Raw genomic sequence first — 17,435 nt, 5'->3', positions numbered from 1 at the left:
ATAACATATAAGTTGTTTACACCATTTGACACATCATTTTATCAGGTGAAAAAAACATGAAAGATCAAATAAAATTTTAAAAAATTAGTTAAAATAATTAAATTCACACATTCAATAAAACACAGAAATCAAAATGTATCTATTTATATTTAGATTTCGTGTCCACATTTTTTAAAATTAAACATTTTTTTATTATTTCTATCTTTTACTAACTAATTTGTTAATTTGATCATTCCTTATTTAACTTTTCTTTAAAACTAAAATAAATATCTTTAATAAAAAATTTATCTACAAAATAAATAAATAAATATTTATAATACAGTTTAAAAAATCATTTATAATTTATAATACGCATACATAATGTATGTGTTTTCACTGGTATTTTATTATAATAATTATAATAATGTAATCATATGCTATTTATCTGTTATTTCCTAAAATTTTCCATTTTATTTCTTTAACCTCATATTTTTAGTTAATTAACTAAGTCCATTTAATACCAATAATAAGATTGTTATGCAAGAACGTAATCAAGTAGACAAGTAAATCTGGAAGAATATATTAACTTGATTCATCCACATTCCCCAACCTAATAAACTTTAACTAGAGTAACATTTTAGACCTTCCTTCTTGAAGCAAGTAGTATTCAGGGACCCGACAAACTCGTCGGGTCAAAATTAATTCGATCACTTCCAGGATTTAATTTCTGAAAAATTATTCCAATCTTAAATCTATAAAAGAAACACTAGTCGGACTTATACAGCGATAGTTCCGAAATAACAGAAGAATGAAAGAGGCACAAATTGAGCAACGTGAATCCAAATACGAGATCTTTTACGAAATCCAATAATTTTCAATCAGTTACAGGGTTTGATCAAGAACTGTATAATATATCAAAAATACTTTTAAACCTCTGCTGATACACAAACCCCAATGACCCAACTCTCAACCCTCCAAAGCCGGTGAAGAAAACACACCAAACAAAATTTCATAACTTGGAACAGAAGCAAATTGGTATACTTTAAAAACTAAAGAATAGCACAAGAAATAATTAATTAAAAAATGGGGAAGAAAGTGACTCCTTAAAAAAATGAGAAGGCACTGAGAAACAGCAGCATCCTGCAGAAAGTAAAGAATCAAAAGTAAGTAGTTGATTGAATTCAATTCAAGGAAAACATAATGAAGAGGCAAATAATTCAGACAAGTTTGTTAGGCAAACTACTGGAAAAATTTGTCTTGCAAGGATAACTCTAACTGGCAAATCTTTTCCTACAAACGGAATTATAAATTAACGACAACTAGTAGTCGTGCTTTCCCAAGTCTTTTTAAAGGGTAAGTTTTCAGAAGTAGATATCCAATAGATGAGAATAGGGACAACGAACCATCAAGGTGGTTTTGTACACAAGTCGATGACATTTCATGTCAACCAATTGTCAAGATTTTTCAAAAGTAGCATACCTTGTAAAGGCACTGAACTTCTGCCTGACCCAAACAGCTCCACTTAAAACTATTTAACAAGAGATTTCTTCAAAAACGTATTTGATAAGTAAACCAGGTAAAAAATTGCATAAAATTTTCAATTTGCACTCGCTTGCACAATCAACTCCTTTGGGCAAACGAAGATAATGCGTTTGCATGTGCAGGTGGGAGATTACTCAGAAGAGGTTGCATTTGTTGCCCATATAAAGAAACTAGATGAGAAAAAGCTCTGCCTACTACAGCTTTAACTTCAGGCGTCTCCACAGGCGACACCACAACTTGAGCAAAGAGATTAACTAATTCAGGTACTAGGGAGAGGATCTGCATTACATTTAAAAAAGGACAAACAGAATAAGGTAGTACAATATTATCACCGAGGAAACAACAAAACAAGGAAAGAATCTTTCAACAGATTCGAAAAGAAACAATTACCTGGGGATTAGACGAGAGTACAAGTGTAGATATACAACTATAGACAGCCATAGACTCCTCACGGTCTTCTTTTAATGGAAGTACTCTCAAGAAAACAGGAAGAACCTGTAAAATGCATCAAAGACATGAACACAAACATTTGGAAATAAAGTTTTCGCACAATAAATTAAACTTCAAGAAATTATAACAATGAACTATCCAATTTAAGAATCCATGACAGTTCTTATTGAGAAAGTAGATCCGTACAAATCCAGCAGTCATTACCTGGTTTAATGGGATAGATTCAGGGTGTACCATGATCATCCTTGCCACTGCACCAGCAGCATTATCTCTCACTGCATCATCAGGCTCAGATTCACCAAACAAGGGATGTAGTCCCCGTAATATATTGTCATAGTATCTTGTATTGGATTAAAGAAAATACAAAATATTGTGGAATAGAAACTTAACTTCAAATAGCGTATACCATTTATACCAATTGACATGAATCATCATAAAAATAGCTCATAGGTAAACCTAAACCCAAAACACAGAAGGATTATCATGCAACTATCAAATGGGACGTAGAATGAAGAAGGATACTTCAAAGCTGGTTCGTGACCATTTTTGCACAACTCTCCAACACAAAATGCAGCATTCCTCCTATTAGTTGCCTCAGATGATGCTAGTTCTTTAAGTACCAAGGGCATCACCCTCTGCGAGATAATTCGAGATCAATTACAAATTATAAATTACAAATCAATTACAATTGTCAAAATTCCCACTATAATTTTAAAATAAAACCACAAAGGGAAAAAGAAAGAGAATAAAAAAAGGAGAAACAAAAATTACATCAACATAGCTTGCAATAGGAGAACCCATGTTCTGAGCAACTTCAGCAAGGCAGGCAACTACCATGGTCCTATCTTGAGGAGGCCGAGAAGCTTTCTGCATTTCAAAGTGGAAATATTAATCTATGATTTACTCCTAAACAGTAAAAGTTACTGGTTACCAACTCACTGCAAATTTCATTAGAGGTTCAAATAGTTGTCCCAAAATGGGAGCAAATTGAGCACCCATGGACTTTGCAAATGCCGGCAGAATATCAGACACTGCATCCATTAGGACTTCATCATGTGCACTATCAACATCATCGATTTCACTGTCTGACTCTATCTGTTGACAAGCAGATTGCTCCCGAAGCAACAATGAAGTTGCATCAACAACCTGTGCCAAGTCTGAAAGAATAGAAATCTCACATTAGCATCAGTCCATCAGCAAAATTACTATAACAAATCGGTCAAATAATTGTATGCTTACAAGGCTCAAGAGTTGCAAAACCATAATCTCTGATGATGTCAGCCACACTATTGCATGCTTGAGCAACCACTTCCTTGTCATCATCTTCAACCATAGACTTGATGTAAATAGTCATCACATTATCTGAATCAAGCAGACTTGAAAGGTTATACAGATAGAATGAAATGGCTTATCATTAACACACGTACAAAATCAAAATATTTTATTATTGCAGTAGATGCTCTCACCTAGAAGTTCTTTCGCTTTAGCAGCTCCGTCCTGAAAAAAAAAAAAAAAGCAGTGTCAATTGTGGTGTTGAGCAAGAAAGGCTTCAAACTAAAGAACAAACATTTCAAAATTTGAGAAGACACTTTTCTTGATATGCTGTCACGCAGCAGCCATCTCCATACAACTGAAAGAGAAAACCATCATTTTGGCCTTTGAATTGGAATACCTTAACTTAGCCTGGAATTAACAGAACTCAAAAAAGGTACTAAAATTGGCTCCCATCTGTCACGTTGGACAAAAATCTCACCTCACTGGTTAACAGTGCTGATTTGTCACATTCAGTGCCACGCACATGCCTATGTGTCCCTCCACATTAAATTGGGAGACTTATTTAACACTGTGACCCTTCAGCTAAATGCAGTGTACTAGTATGGAAATGAATCAAAGGACTGGATTGCCTCTTTCTCAGATTGTAACATGTTTTCAAGAATTTGTATTCAAGGAACTCACAAAAATACAGATTAAGATTCAAAATCATAACCTGATTAACCTCAATAAAAGAACACAAGACACTGCATTGAGCAGTAGCATACCAGCATGTTCATACTCCTACAAAGAATTAAATAACACATTTGGAGAATAAACGAGATTTTTAAACCAAATTCAATGCAAGTCTCCAGATTTCTAGGATTTTCTTTAGGAACAGAAACATCACATATGAAAACCAAAGAGTGAAGGAATGTTAAATCCTATGAACTGTTAGTTATTACAGCAAACATAAACTGAGCATGGAGGTTATGGAATAAAAAGAATGAAAACTAAGACAACAAAGAGAACGCAGGAACATATACATGATCCCCTTTTTCACAAACTTAAGCTTGAACAACCAATACCAACCTTCCTCTGGTTTTCATCAATTATACTTTCTCCAAACCCAGTCTGGCAGACAGGAAACAATTTAAGGGGCTCTCAAGTGTTGTTAATTTCAAGGACGTTAAACTTTCAAAGACAAATATAATGGTTTACTCCAACTGAAAACCAAAATGGTCATTAGTTTTACATTTCTTTACTAGAGTATAGGAAAGCTACAAAGTTATTAAATAAAAAAATCCATCTTTGAAAAAGTAAGAATGCAAAATTAAACACAAGGAGGTAGTTTTCAAACTTACATGTTGACTTTGAAAGACTATAAGGGCAGCAGTTAAAGCATCTGCAGTAAAAATCCAATATGCTTCAGCAATTGATGGCAATATTTTGATAACCCAAGTAATGTAACAGAAGGACATATATAAATATTTGCATGAAAAAAAATGTAAAATATGATGCACACACAAACAATAAAGGGCAGTTTATTTCAATTGAATTATATTTTCCTTTTCTTTTCCTTGTTAATTTTGTAAATTGACAGGTTTGTGCATCATCATGGGACTCTACCTAATTCAGAGTCATTCAGATTAATATTATAAATGGGAAAATGCATTTTTCACTGAACAGACCAAAAAAAATAATTAAGAAAATACAAGATTCTTCCCATGCATAAATCCAAGAAACAGGAAAATGAGTGTAGGTAAAACAAACATTCTGAAAAACAGAACACTTTGAACAAAAAGATCCACTTACATTTTAAAGAAATGATAGCCTGAAGTCTAACGTCTTCATGAAAATAGCCAGAGTGTTTAACCAATATTCTCAAAGTCTCCTCCAAGTAGCTTAAAATGATTAAAGAATTCAAACATAACAATTGTGGTTATTTTGTGGTTGTGAAAGGAGTATAACCGGAACCAGACTATTAAAAAAATCAGTCAAAGGATACGGTGCAAAAGAAGTCTTTGTGTGCAGTGCAAAGAGGCCAAGGGCTTGGGTTGCAGCTGCCTTTTCATCCAACACACCTGTTCTAATACTTATATTTCGAACTCTTGGTTCATCATGAGCTTCATCATCTGATGAAACTCCACCAAATCCATTAGCAACTTCATCGTCACACTCATCAATGTCAACCGCAGAGCCATCATCAAGATTGCAGGAAGAAAATACGAGAGGCACAACATGAGGAAGATACTGTTCACCAATACAAAATTTCATCTGTAAAGAGTGAGCAGGATATAGGATTAATGAATAGTTAATGTATGCAGACCTGTGCAAAACTGTCCTCCAAAATCTCAGCAACATTGCTGAAGAATCCATGGGTGTACTCACGAAGCTCACTGTACTCCAGCCCAAATCCCTAAAAATGACAGAAGAACATTTAAATTAATCTAGTACGACATAAACTACAGACCATGACAGTGATAAGGCAATTACAGAAATCGCAGCTTCTATATAAGGAGGTAATATCGGCTCCATTCGCGCTCTTCCTACAGACATTGCAACAATTCCAACTAGTTCGGTTGCTCTTGCACGGGAACGGAGATCCTCATCATTAGTTAACACCATGAAGCTTTTCATCAACTCTAAAACACTTTCGGCATAAGGAATGAATGCTTGCTCTGCAGCAGAAGCAATAGAACCAATGGCAGACTGCAAGAACGTCATGTGAACAATATGAAATGAATACAAAAACAACAAATGAATAGCTGATACATTGTGATTGTGACAATCTTTACAGCATACTGAATCTTCTGCATACCATGCACGTTTCCTGCAAAACTCGGGAACTATTTTGGAGAGCTGTCAGCAGTCTTCCCATCAAAGGATCAAGGAAAGGAAGGATGTCTTCACCCATGTTCTCACAAAAAGCAGCTAATGCATAATATGACTTCTCCTGCATGAATATAAATGTAAATCTTAGACAACATGCAGACAACCTATTTAGCTTTTAGTTTTGGTAGTAGCATCTAATGTAATTTTCTGCTGTATTGATAAGCCATTCTCTTCTCCAATGTGTACCTTCACTTCATCAGATCCATCCTCAAGAGCATTTAAAATGCAGGGAAGAACACTTTCATAATGGGATACAATTTCAGGCTGCAAGTGCTCAGCAAATTGACCCAAAGCAAAGGAAGCTGCCCCTCTGACCATTTGTTCTGGATCCCTCAGAGCTCCCAGGACAATATGGAGAACAGGTTCCAGCTTACTTTTCATGAGCTCTAAACAACCTTCTGAAATGACACCCAAAGCAGTAACAGATGCTTCCCGGAACTTTGGGTTTGCATTTTGACAGCTTACAGAAGCAAATTCAAAAACTGGTTGAAAAACATGCTTTGGGATGTTTAAAGCCATAGTATCAATAACTTCTGCAGCAGCCCGATCTGGAGCAAGATCATCATCTTCATTTTCATTAGTTGATTCAGCAAGCAAAGGGCATAAAACTTGAAGAATAGGTATGATCAGCTTATGTTTTTTCAAAGTACTGGCTTTGTACTTTGCCAGCCATGAAATGATTTGAACTGCCTGTTACATGGAGCAAATAGCATGAACCTAGAGAATGAAGCAACTATAATAGCGAATGTATAAAAAAGTCATAGGAATATACTTTGTGATCTTAACCAACCTGATGACGTGTATTAGACTCTAAATTTTGGCTTGAGCAAACCTCAAGGGAGAACTGCACTATAGATTTCACTGAATCTCCAAGAAGAGGTGCAGGAGATTCTATCAGCTCATCAAAAATTTCAAAAGCAAGTATGACAACGTCTTCTTCTCCAGAGGCAAGGCACTGGCGTGATACATTCAAGATGCTTGGAATGAACTCACGAAACTTAATCTACACACGGATGCCAATTTGAGTTGAGAGAGAAACAAAAAGGAGAAAATATATAATATGCAGATCCAGCTGTATAGGTAACAATTTTAGAAGCAGCTTACCAAAACCAAAAACTAAAATATAAGTGATTGGCTTCCTTATAGATACCAAATTAATGCAACGCACATCATCCAAACATGATTACTTCCTATTATAAATTTTAAATAACTTCATAAGAAAACAAGTATTTAGAGCTCAGACATAAATTAATTTCAGTTAACATGTGTTAGTCTTGCAAAGATCACTTCAGCTAACGCAAGTGCAAAATACTGCCATGCAGAACATTCAGTCACTAAGGCTATGTATTTACACGAATACAGTAACTCACTTTAAAAATTGCAGATTATCCCAAACATCATTCATAATCTGGGAGCTGGTTGCAGTAAATTAATTCTCATTGATAGGAAACGTATTATAATTTGAGCTATGAACTTACTAAGGCCAATATGAAAATTATTCAATAACTAGAAATGAAATGAGCACAAGTTGCTAGCACTCAAAAGATAAAAACCATTAACAACATAATTTTTCTCTTCTATTTTACTACAGAAACAGAAGTGACTCACCACTTCATCCCCATCATGAGTGAATTCCAAGAACGATCCCACCGCCCTGACAGAACAGGCATAATTCTCAACAAACACCAAAAGGATACAAAAGTAATTGCTTCATATAGACAAAGGATCAACTTACTTGAGCGCGGCAACTCTAACACGGTTGCTAGTCTCGTCCTGCAAGCACTTCAGTAGAAGAGCTTGCAGATCAGCAAAATACGGCCGAAAAGCATTCCCAATTGTTTCAGTTAAAGAGCTGAAGAGAATTAATGCCACCTTACATCCCAAAAAGCAACAAACAGAATTTAGTTAGATGCTAAGCTCGTCAGTGTGCAAACAACATGCAGTACAAAGCACTGAAACATAAAGTAAACATAAAAAAAAGGTTAACATCATCCATCTTCTCTAAGTCATTCTAAAATCCCACTCCACTAGCATCACTAAATCGTCTAAATAGATAAATTCAATGGAACAAGAATATGTTTACTTTCCTAAAAATAAAAGTGTGTTTGGATTCAGTTTCGAACAACTGAACTAACGTCGGAACCAACCCAACCCAACCCTCACATTATTTCAATACATTCATTTGCCATTCCAACGGATTTCCAAACACACCTTAAAAACAACAGCATAGTTCTGAACAGTACGGAGTTGATGAAGTACTTACTTCTCGATGATCTTCCTGCTCACTCTGACTACACCGGAAGAGAAAGGGCAGCAAATCGGGCCACTCGCCGGAGGGAACAGCGTACTTCGCAACAATACTTACAACGTTGGCACTCGCTTTCCTGACAGGTGGGCTGCGAAGCACATAATTCGATAATTATATTATTCGAATTTAGATGATCGCTTGCGCAATGAAAGAAATAAGAGATTAGGGTTTATTTGAATAGGAGTGGAATAGGCAGGTACCTGTGCTCCATGGTAATGGTGTCAATGAGGGACTGCTTCACAAGTTGTTTGAGTTGGGGCGATAGCTTGGCCCAGTGGCCGGTGATCTTCTTGCGGAGGAGGACGGCGGCTAGCTGGCGGACGTTGGGGGTTTTGGCGGTGCGCATGTGCTGGACTAGAGCGGGAACGACCTGAGGGTCCTTGGCGAGACGCTTAATTTGGTCTTCCGCTTGGCGGCGAGCGTCGTTGTCGGGCATGAGGAACTGAATCAGCAAGAGCTCAAGAGATTGCGCCATCGAATTCTTGTTCTTCCTCTTCTGCGCCTTCTGCTGCTTCAGCCTCTGCCTCTGCCTCTGCCTCCGCCGAGGGTTCTGATTTTCTTCACTCTCTTTCACTCTCTCGCTTTGAGGTGGAAACGAAAGCTTTTATATTATGTCTGCTGCCTCAGCCGCAACTTAACACACAACGCCTACGAGGCTACGAACGAAGGGTTTTGCACCCGTTACTGAATGATTAACAGTAATATTATTATTATTAGCATAATTTTATTATAATCTACAAAAAAAAAATATATTATTTTTTTCTATAATAAGTATATTATAGAATTCTGTTTAAAGATAAATATTTTTTAACATATTTTAACAAATATGTGTGTGAGTATTTTTTTTATTAAGCTTTTTTTGGATTTGCTTCCAAAGGTGATCTAAATGGACCGTGAATGTTTTGATTCAAAAACACATGACCCTTTTTATGAAAAAATTTTGTCTACAGATACAAATTCTAAGATTTTTATATTAATTAAAATTTTATAATTATCTTAAATACGTAATCAAATTATAAAAAAATAAATTAAAAACACTTAAACATGTATACCTTTTTCCAATTTTTTATCTATTTTTAATCTCTTTCATTTTAATTAACAACAACTTTTTACTTTATTGTGTTAAACTTTTTCTTATCCATTCTTTCTTCTTCTTCTTTTTGTTTTTCCCCCTCTTATTTAGATAAAAATTAAAGTTTCATAACATGGATATTATAAAAAGAAAACATATTGATGTCGTAACATGAATACCAACATCAATAGTTAACAAAACCCACCCGATTAGCTATGAGTGTTTTTGTTCCTATTTTTCATTAAAAAAAATATTTATATTTTCAATCACAAAATAGTATAAACCCGTTTATACATATATAGATAGATATATTTATAATATTAGTTTATTGTCACAATTATTAGCGAAACATTCACTCATTTTTTATATTACGAATATCAATATTCCATCAATTATAAATAATAATTTTAATTTATAGTTGATCATTAGGGTTAAGAACACTTACACGATCCTTTTAACGCTAAACATCTCTGACATGGAGAAATATTGCATTACACAATAAAAGCTCATATCAAATATTTGATCATATCTAATAAATAACTTTAATCGAATAAATATTCATCCGGACTCCTAAACATGTAACCCCCAAACAATACATAGATAGGTTAAAAACCAAACAATTACTCATACACAAATGTGTCGCTCTAAAGTTCCAACTAGGGGTGGCAAAACGGGCTGGACCCAACGGGTCAGCCCGTCAGCTCGTGCTAAAAGGAACGGGCTGGATTGAAGATTTCAATCCATCAACCTGTTCTGGCCCGTTCCGTCCAGTCCGTCAACTTGACGGGTCAAAGTACGGGCCAGCCCATCTTGGCCCGTTGGCCCGTTTAAAAAAAAATTAAAAATTAAAAAAATTAAAAAAATTAAATTTTTAGATTATATATTTTAAATGTATAAATATATAATAGTATTGTAATTTAAATCATTAACACCTACAAATTAAGTTTGAATTATTAGTTATAATTTAATAATTATTTTAACTTATCTAATTAAAAACATTAACTAATCAATTAAAAGTTAAAATAATATTTTATTTGATTAAATATGACTTTAATAATAATTTATATGTATATATAAACAAATTTAAAAAATAAAACAAATTAAAAATTTTGAAAACTAATTAAAAAAAACAAAAAATAATAAAAAATAAATTAAAAAACTAGACGGGCCAGTCCGGCCCGGCCCGTTAACCCGTCCTATACGGGACAGGTTGTGACTATTGGCCCGTTTATGTTTGACGAGCCAGCCCGTCCCGGCCCGTTTTTTGACGGGCCACATACGGGCCAGGCTGGCCCGTTTGCCACCCCTAGTTCCAACTAGGGATGTCAACGAGGCGGGTACGTTACGGGTAGTAGCTCCCCTGTACCCTACCCGCTGGATAAATATTCGCCCCATACCCGTACCCATATCCGTCGGGTATCCGTTATGCGGGTACCCGTCAATTTTTTTCATATCCGCGGGTATCCACGGGTACCCGCGGGTATTTACAAAATTATTTAAAAAATAAATATTTAATCATAAATTCAAATAAAATAAAATAAAATACATCATTATCATAAATTTTAAATAAATTTCAAACAAACTCAAGTCCATACAAGTCCAAATAATTATAAAAATAAATATAATTAGTGTTTTGATCAACAAGTTCACTTTCTCCGATTGATTCCTGAAAATAATCAAATAATAAACCCCAACTGCCACGTGTCAAATATTCTTATTTTGATTTCATCATTTAACAACAAACATACTATAAATGTCACTGTTTATCTAGAATTTGATGTATATATCCAATTTCAAAGAAGGAAAAGAGAAGAATGTCAAGGGTGTACTTGGAAGAAGATAACATACCAATAGTTGAAGCTAGAAGAATTAAGACCGAAGAAGATAAGATGTGCAACTTAGAAAATATTATATCAGAATGTTTTCTACTAATATATATATATATATATATATATATATATATATATATATATATATATATATATATAAGGGTATTTTTGTCAATTAAAGTTTAACTAGTACGGGTATCCACAGGTACGGATACTATGATACCCGTACCCGCCCCATTAACATGCGGGTATCAAAAATACCCGTACCCACGGGTAGCGGGTATCTATTTTTAATATTCGTTTCTTACCCATTGCGGGTTTTATCCGCGGATATCTGCGGGTACGGATATTTTTGACATCCCTAGTTCCAACGAAGTGTTACTTTCTCATACAATGAAAATCAATGCTTATACTGTATAACAAAATAGTATTGAATTTGAGTGTGAACTACACTTTCATAAAATAATACTATCTGTAATTCATTTTGTATAGTTTATTGTATGTACGTTAAAGAGAAATTTTTTCTTGACATAAATTGTTGAAAATCTCAATATCGACTAAAAATAAGCAAATTTCATAGTATACAAATGAGATACAAACCTCACATTTCAAGTTAATTTTTGTGAGATTGAGTTAAACTTAAAAACTCACTTTATTAACATAAAGTGACATCTATTTTTTTTTGTCACCTAGTGTTTATCGCATTAAATTGAAGTTGATACGGAGTTTGTAAGAAAACAAAGACATAATGAAATTACAGTCTATTTTGCATTTCAAGCCACCCTTGCAATAATTAAAGTGATTATTTAAAACGAAACTTTTGTTTTACATTGTGAAAAATTTAGTTTCACACCTATTTATCCATACTCAGCATGAATTCCTTAGCAATATTAATCTCAATGTTTATAGTTTGGAACAATACACATGTATCACTTTTTTTGGTTTAAGGTATCATGTAAGTGGAAATTCATCAATTTTATACATAGTCCACGGATCAAGCCAGTTGTAAAATAACTTTTTTTTGTTTACTTTCCCACCTAGTGAATGGATTAAAAATATATAGCCACAAAACCTTAACATTAAATGGGTTAGGACCGTAAGAGTTTGATCCACTATAAAATAAAATAATACAGTTCATTCTTTGTCTTCTCTTGTAATCCATAATTTGTTGTATCATTGTATAATAACGAATTCTTCATTCTCATGCAAACCGAATTTCCTCCTCTTCACAACCATTTGTCAAGGAACTAAAGTTTCTTACTTGTTGCTTCATCACACAAATTTTGTGATAATTAATGGATGCATATATTCAGAGGAAAACGGGGGGAACAACAACGCATGAGAAAGAGAGTATAACTTTACTTTTTTCACCAAAATCAGCTAGTTCTTTACACCAGAAAGAACTAATAAATCATATCCAAACTTCAAATGCTTACGTTTAAGCTTATGACAATGTCAGTTCTTCAATCCATATACCCTTCTTTCTGCAACCTATCTCTCACATCTAACTACTCAATCTCTTCTACCACACAATCTTTAGCAGCCATAGCATTGATTCTTACATTACTTTACATCTATTTTAGACCACAAACACTGTATCTTCTTGACTATGTTTGTTATTTGCCTCCCGATCATTTGCGCAACCCTTTCTCTCATATGGTAGAACACTTTGAATTATGCAACTTTGACAAAGAAAGAGTAGACTTTGAAATCAAAGTGCTGGAAAGATCCGGTATTGGAGTCGACGCATGCATGCCAGAATCAGTTCACCAGCTTCCCCCAGATGATTCCATGAAGCCTGCACAAGCAGAAGTTGAACTGGTTCTTTTCAAAGTTGTCAAAGATCTACTTTCCAAGCACAAAGTGAATCCTAAAAGCATTGACATCATAGTGTCAAATTGTAGCCTATTTTGTCCCACACCATCAATTGCATCAACGATCATAAACAAGTTTGGATTGAGGAGCAACATCAGGAGTGTGAACCTGAGTGGAATGGGTTGCAGTGCTGGATTGTTGTCAATAAACCTGGCCAAAGATCTGTTGAGAGTTCACAACAACTCATTGGCTTTAGTTCTTAGCATGGAGGCTGTGGCTCCAAATGGTTACAGAGGTAATGACAAATCCATGCTTATTGCCAATGTACTGTTTCGAATGGGAGGAGCAGCCATTTTACTTTCCAACAGAAAACAAGACAAGCCAGTGGCAAAATACAAGCTTCAGCATCTTGTGAGAACCCACACAGGATCAAATGATCAAGCATATAAGTCTGTTTATCAAGAATGTGATGAAAATGAGATTGTGGGTGTTTCTATCTCACGATCACTTCTTGCTGTAGCTGCTTCAGCTTTGAGGACCAACATAACAACCTTAGGTCCTCTTGTCTTGCCGTATTCAGAACAATTGTGTTTTGGATGGTCATTGATTTGCAAGAAAATTTATGTGCCAGATTTCAAGAAGGCTTTTGAACATTTCTGCATACATGCTGGAGGTAAATCAGTGATAGATGTGATGGAAAAAAGTCTGAAGCTGCAGAAGAAAGATGTTGAAGCTTCAAGGATGACGTTATACAGATTTGGCAATACTTCATCTTCTTCTCTGTGGTATGAACTTTGCTATTTGGAGGCAAAAGGAAGAGTGAAAAAAGGAGATAGGGTGTGGCAGATTGCATTTGGAAGTGGATTCAAGTGTAATAGTGCAGTTTGGAAGAGTCTTTCTGATAGTGATCCAAATGTAAGGAATGTTTGGTCTGATAGAATCGATTTGTATCCGGTTGAGATACCTGTGTTTGACTGTTGAATCTGTAGTAGGTTTCAGAAACATTGATAGTTCAACAGTCAAAGAGTCATTGGATATTATTCTGTTCTTATTTTACCTCTTTACATAACTTGCTTCTTCCATGTCACCATGAAAATAAATTACAAATCTCTTTTATATCTTCATTCCAGTGTTGAGTTTTGTTTATATCTTCCATCTCTTTTATAGCTTCATTTCAGTGCTGAGAAACCTGAAATGGAGACACCTCCACCATCGCACATTCTCTGTAATTTTGATTACATATAGCAAATATCGTGTTTTCTCTTAGAAAAATAATTATGTTGCAGTAATATTATCACATTCTATTAGTAAAATAAAATTGATTACCATATCTTGTTAGTGCTTTGTTTTCTGTGTTTGCAAACTTGGAATATTAATCTATTATACAAGAAAATTTTCTTGGAAGTGTAATTATTATAACCATTGTCTTCATTAATTAAATATGGATTTCTTAATTTAATAGTATAGAAAAAAGTCTTAATTAATCCTTTATGTTATTTTTGGACATCTTATAAAAATGATATTTAAAATTAACTTAATCCTATAAAATTATATAGTGTCATTTACATTAACTTTTATTATATATTAATATATATATTATTTATTATAATTTGACTTCACAAACATTATATTACAGGGATGAATAACTCTATTTGGGGTTTTATCCAGAAGACATACTTAATAGTTTTTTCCTGTAAAAATTAAACACAAAGAAGACTAAGATAAAGTTAAACTGAGGGACCTGAACCGATTGCATTTGTTGATCTTCAACCTTCTAAATCTTCCATTGCGAAGAGTAAATTTTCTCGGTGTTCCAAACTATATCAGATTCAAGAGTGTCAGCCTTGTATTGTTCTTGAATATTTAGATTCCAAACTTCATCTTGTGCTTTATCTGATTTGTTCAGAGAAAAGAAAAGTGGCTCGGTAAGTTTCTGTAAAGAGATGTATATGAGTAGATCGATATGAATTTTTTTTTTTTTTAGATTTAAATAATAAAATAAGTAAGTAAATTTGAGGATGAATTTTTGTGAAAAATAATGAATAATTTGACTAATATTATAAATTGATTTTTTTTTAATAAATTATGATATCAACGTATTACTCAATAATAAATTTTTATATCAATAATATATTGAATAGTATTTATCACAACATAAAGAGATAGATATGAAATAAAAAGGAAATAAAATTGAACATAAAATTTGTTTAAATATATATAATATATAATAATAATTTATTATATTATAAAATATTAACTATAAATATTTTGGAAATATTTAAGCATATTTTCATTTTGATATTAAAATAATCTATAATTATCTAATTAGGGATTAATATATTAAAATGATTACTTTTAAATTTATTATTATTACTGATGGAAACATTTTTTTTCATTTGTTTATGTTTCTGCCATATCAAAATATTATGTATTTTTATTATATAAAAATGCATTTTTAAAAGGATGATGTTGAAAAATGAATTTTTTTGATAATATAAAAAAATTATTTTTATTCTTAATCATTATAGTATTTTTACTAGAAAGATTGTTTAATTATTTTTGAATTGAAAGTTACAAGTTACTAGAAATTTTATAATTAAATATTTTATCAAATAATTGTTTTAAGTTAGCAAAATGATTATTTAATTAAAAATGACATTATATTTGCTTTAATTTTATAAATTGTTATCATCATTAGTTTTAATAAAGATAATTATTTGGTTAAAATACTTCGTTGGTCCTCGTTTTTGTTGCAGAATCTCAATTTGGTCCTCCCGTTAAGTGGGTGCCACGTGTCAGCTTCTCGTTTTTTTTAATTTTTGAATTTTTTTTGAATTTTTTTTGAATTTTTATTTTTTTTGAATTTTTATTTTTTTATATTTTTTATAAAAATATTTATGCCACATGTCAAGTTTGTAGTATGCCACGTGTCAATCTAATATGGTGACACGTGTCAAATTATTGTATGAATTTCAATTATATTTGTTAATTTGATTTGATTTCAGTCCTTAATTTTTTTAAAATAATTTTAATTTCATGTGCTCCAAATTTAGAACAAATTTAATTTTTTTATAAATATAATGATGATACTTTTATTACAAGTGATATTTCTATTACATATTTTTAACAACATTTAATTTATTTAAATTTATATTTTACATTAAACTTTATTTAAATTTTATTTTAAAATTATAAATATATAGATTAATAAATTTATATTCGGAATATTTGTATAATATTCAATATCAACAATATTTTAGAGTTGGCTTAAAAATAACAATTTTATAAATTCAAATGTAAAATTTTAAAATAATTTTATAAAAAATTAAAATAAATATATTTAAAATTTTAATATTAAATATAATTAATATTATTAAAATATTTAATAAAAATATCAATTTTAATAAAAATAATCATCACATTATATAAAAGTAAAATTTGGTCTAGATTTGGAGTGCCTAAAATTGAAATTTTTTAAAAAAAATTGGGACTTAAATCAAATCAATTTAACAAATATGAGGATCAAATTGAGATTCATACATTAATTTGACACGTGTCACCATATTAGATTGACACGTGTCACCATATTAGATTGACACGTGGCACACTACAAAAGTGACACGTGGCATAAATATTTAAAAAAATAAATAAAAAATTTAAAAAAATTTAAAAAATTCAAAAAAATGAGGAGCTGGCACGTGGCACCTACTTAACGGTATTAGTTATCAACTAACGGAAAGGACCTAATTGATACTAATTTACAAAAATGAGGACCTTATTGAGACTAATAAAAATACGAGGACCAAATTGAGATTCTGCAACAAAAACGGACACCAACGAAGTATTTTAACCATAATTACTTGTGCTTTTATATTAAAAATATGATAAAATGATTTGCGGTGTGTTATATATTTAATGAATTTGTTTGAAAAATACTTTTAAAAGAAAATAATTATAAAACTAAAAAAGATTTTTAAAAAGAGGTTGAATAAGAGATGGCAAAATTGGCCAACCCGGTCTGTTTTAGTTTGTCCTGTCTGTGGTCTGTCAATAAACAAATTGAATATTGTAATCCGTCCCGTCTTATGACAGATTGGCGGACCGGTGGACTGGCCTGCCTTTTGTTTTTTATTTCTTTTAATTTTTTTTAACTTTTATTTATAAATTTGTTTTATGTATATAAATTTATTTATATAATATAAAAAAATATTATTTTTTAATTTTAAACATAAAAAAATAGGTTAATGACCGATTTCTTTTAACTTACTAAACTGACAGTTTATACAAATCACGT

The 17,435-nt window shown here is 32.3% G+C and overlaps 2 protein-coding genes across 2 annotated transcripts; one reads left to right on the top strand and one right to left on the bottom strand.

Moving 5' to 3' along the window:
* Positions 1-813: 813 nt before the first annotated feature.
* On the bottom strand, positions 814-9,052 carry LOC114187244 (importin-4). The gene is made up of 21 exons (XM_028075437.1): positions 8,626-9,052; positions 8,381-8,513; positions 7,853-7,989; positions 7,726-7,771; positions 6,908-7,120; positions 6,304-6,807; positions 6,044-6,178; positions 5,719-5,934; positions 5,552-5,641; positions 5,231-5,475; positions 5,038-5,126; positions 4,587-4,627; positions 3,438-3,468; positions 3,211-3,333; positions 2,911-3,128; positions 2,743-2,838; positions 2,494-2,606; positions 2,176-2,311; positions 1,912-2,016; positions 1,459-1,800; positions 814-1,119 (listed from the first exon to the last, which is right to left on the bottom strand). The coding sequence occupies exons 1-20, from the start codon at positions 8,898-8,900 to the stop codon at positions 1,600-1,602; spliced, it is 3,147 nt and encodes a 1,048-aa protein (XP_027931238.1). The 5' UTR covers positions 8,901-9,052; the 3' UTR covers positions 814-1,119; positions 1,459-1,599.
* A 3,726-nt stretch (positions 9,053-12,778) lies between these two features.
* On the top strand, positions 12,779-14,122 carry LOC114188635 (3-ketoacyl-CoA synthase 7). The gene has a single exon (XM_028077201.1). It carries the CDS (start codon positions 12,779-12,781, stop codon positions 14,120-14,122), a length of 1,344 nt encoding a protein of 447 aa, XP_027933002.1.
* Positions 14,123-17,435: the final 3,313 nt, after the last annotated feature.

The sequence above is a fragment of the Vigna unguiculata genome, chromosome 6 (assembly GCF_004118075.2).
Source record: "Vigna unguiculata cultivar IT97K-499-35 chromosome 6, ASM411807v1, whole genome shotgun sequence".
Taxonomy (NCBI): Eukaryota; Viridiplantae; Streptophyta; class Magnoliopsida; order Fabales; family Fabaceae; genus Vigna; species Vigna unguiculata.
The sequence above is the reverse complement of the archived record's forward strand: the minus strand, read 5'-3'. Positions and strand labels throughout refer to the sequence as shown.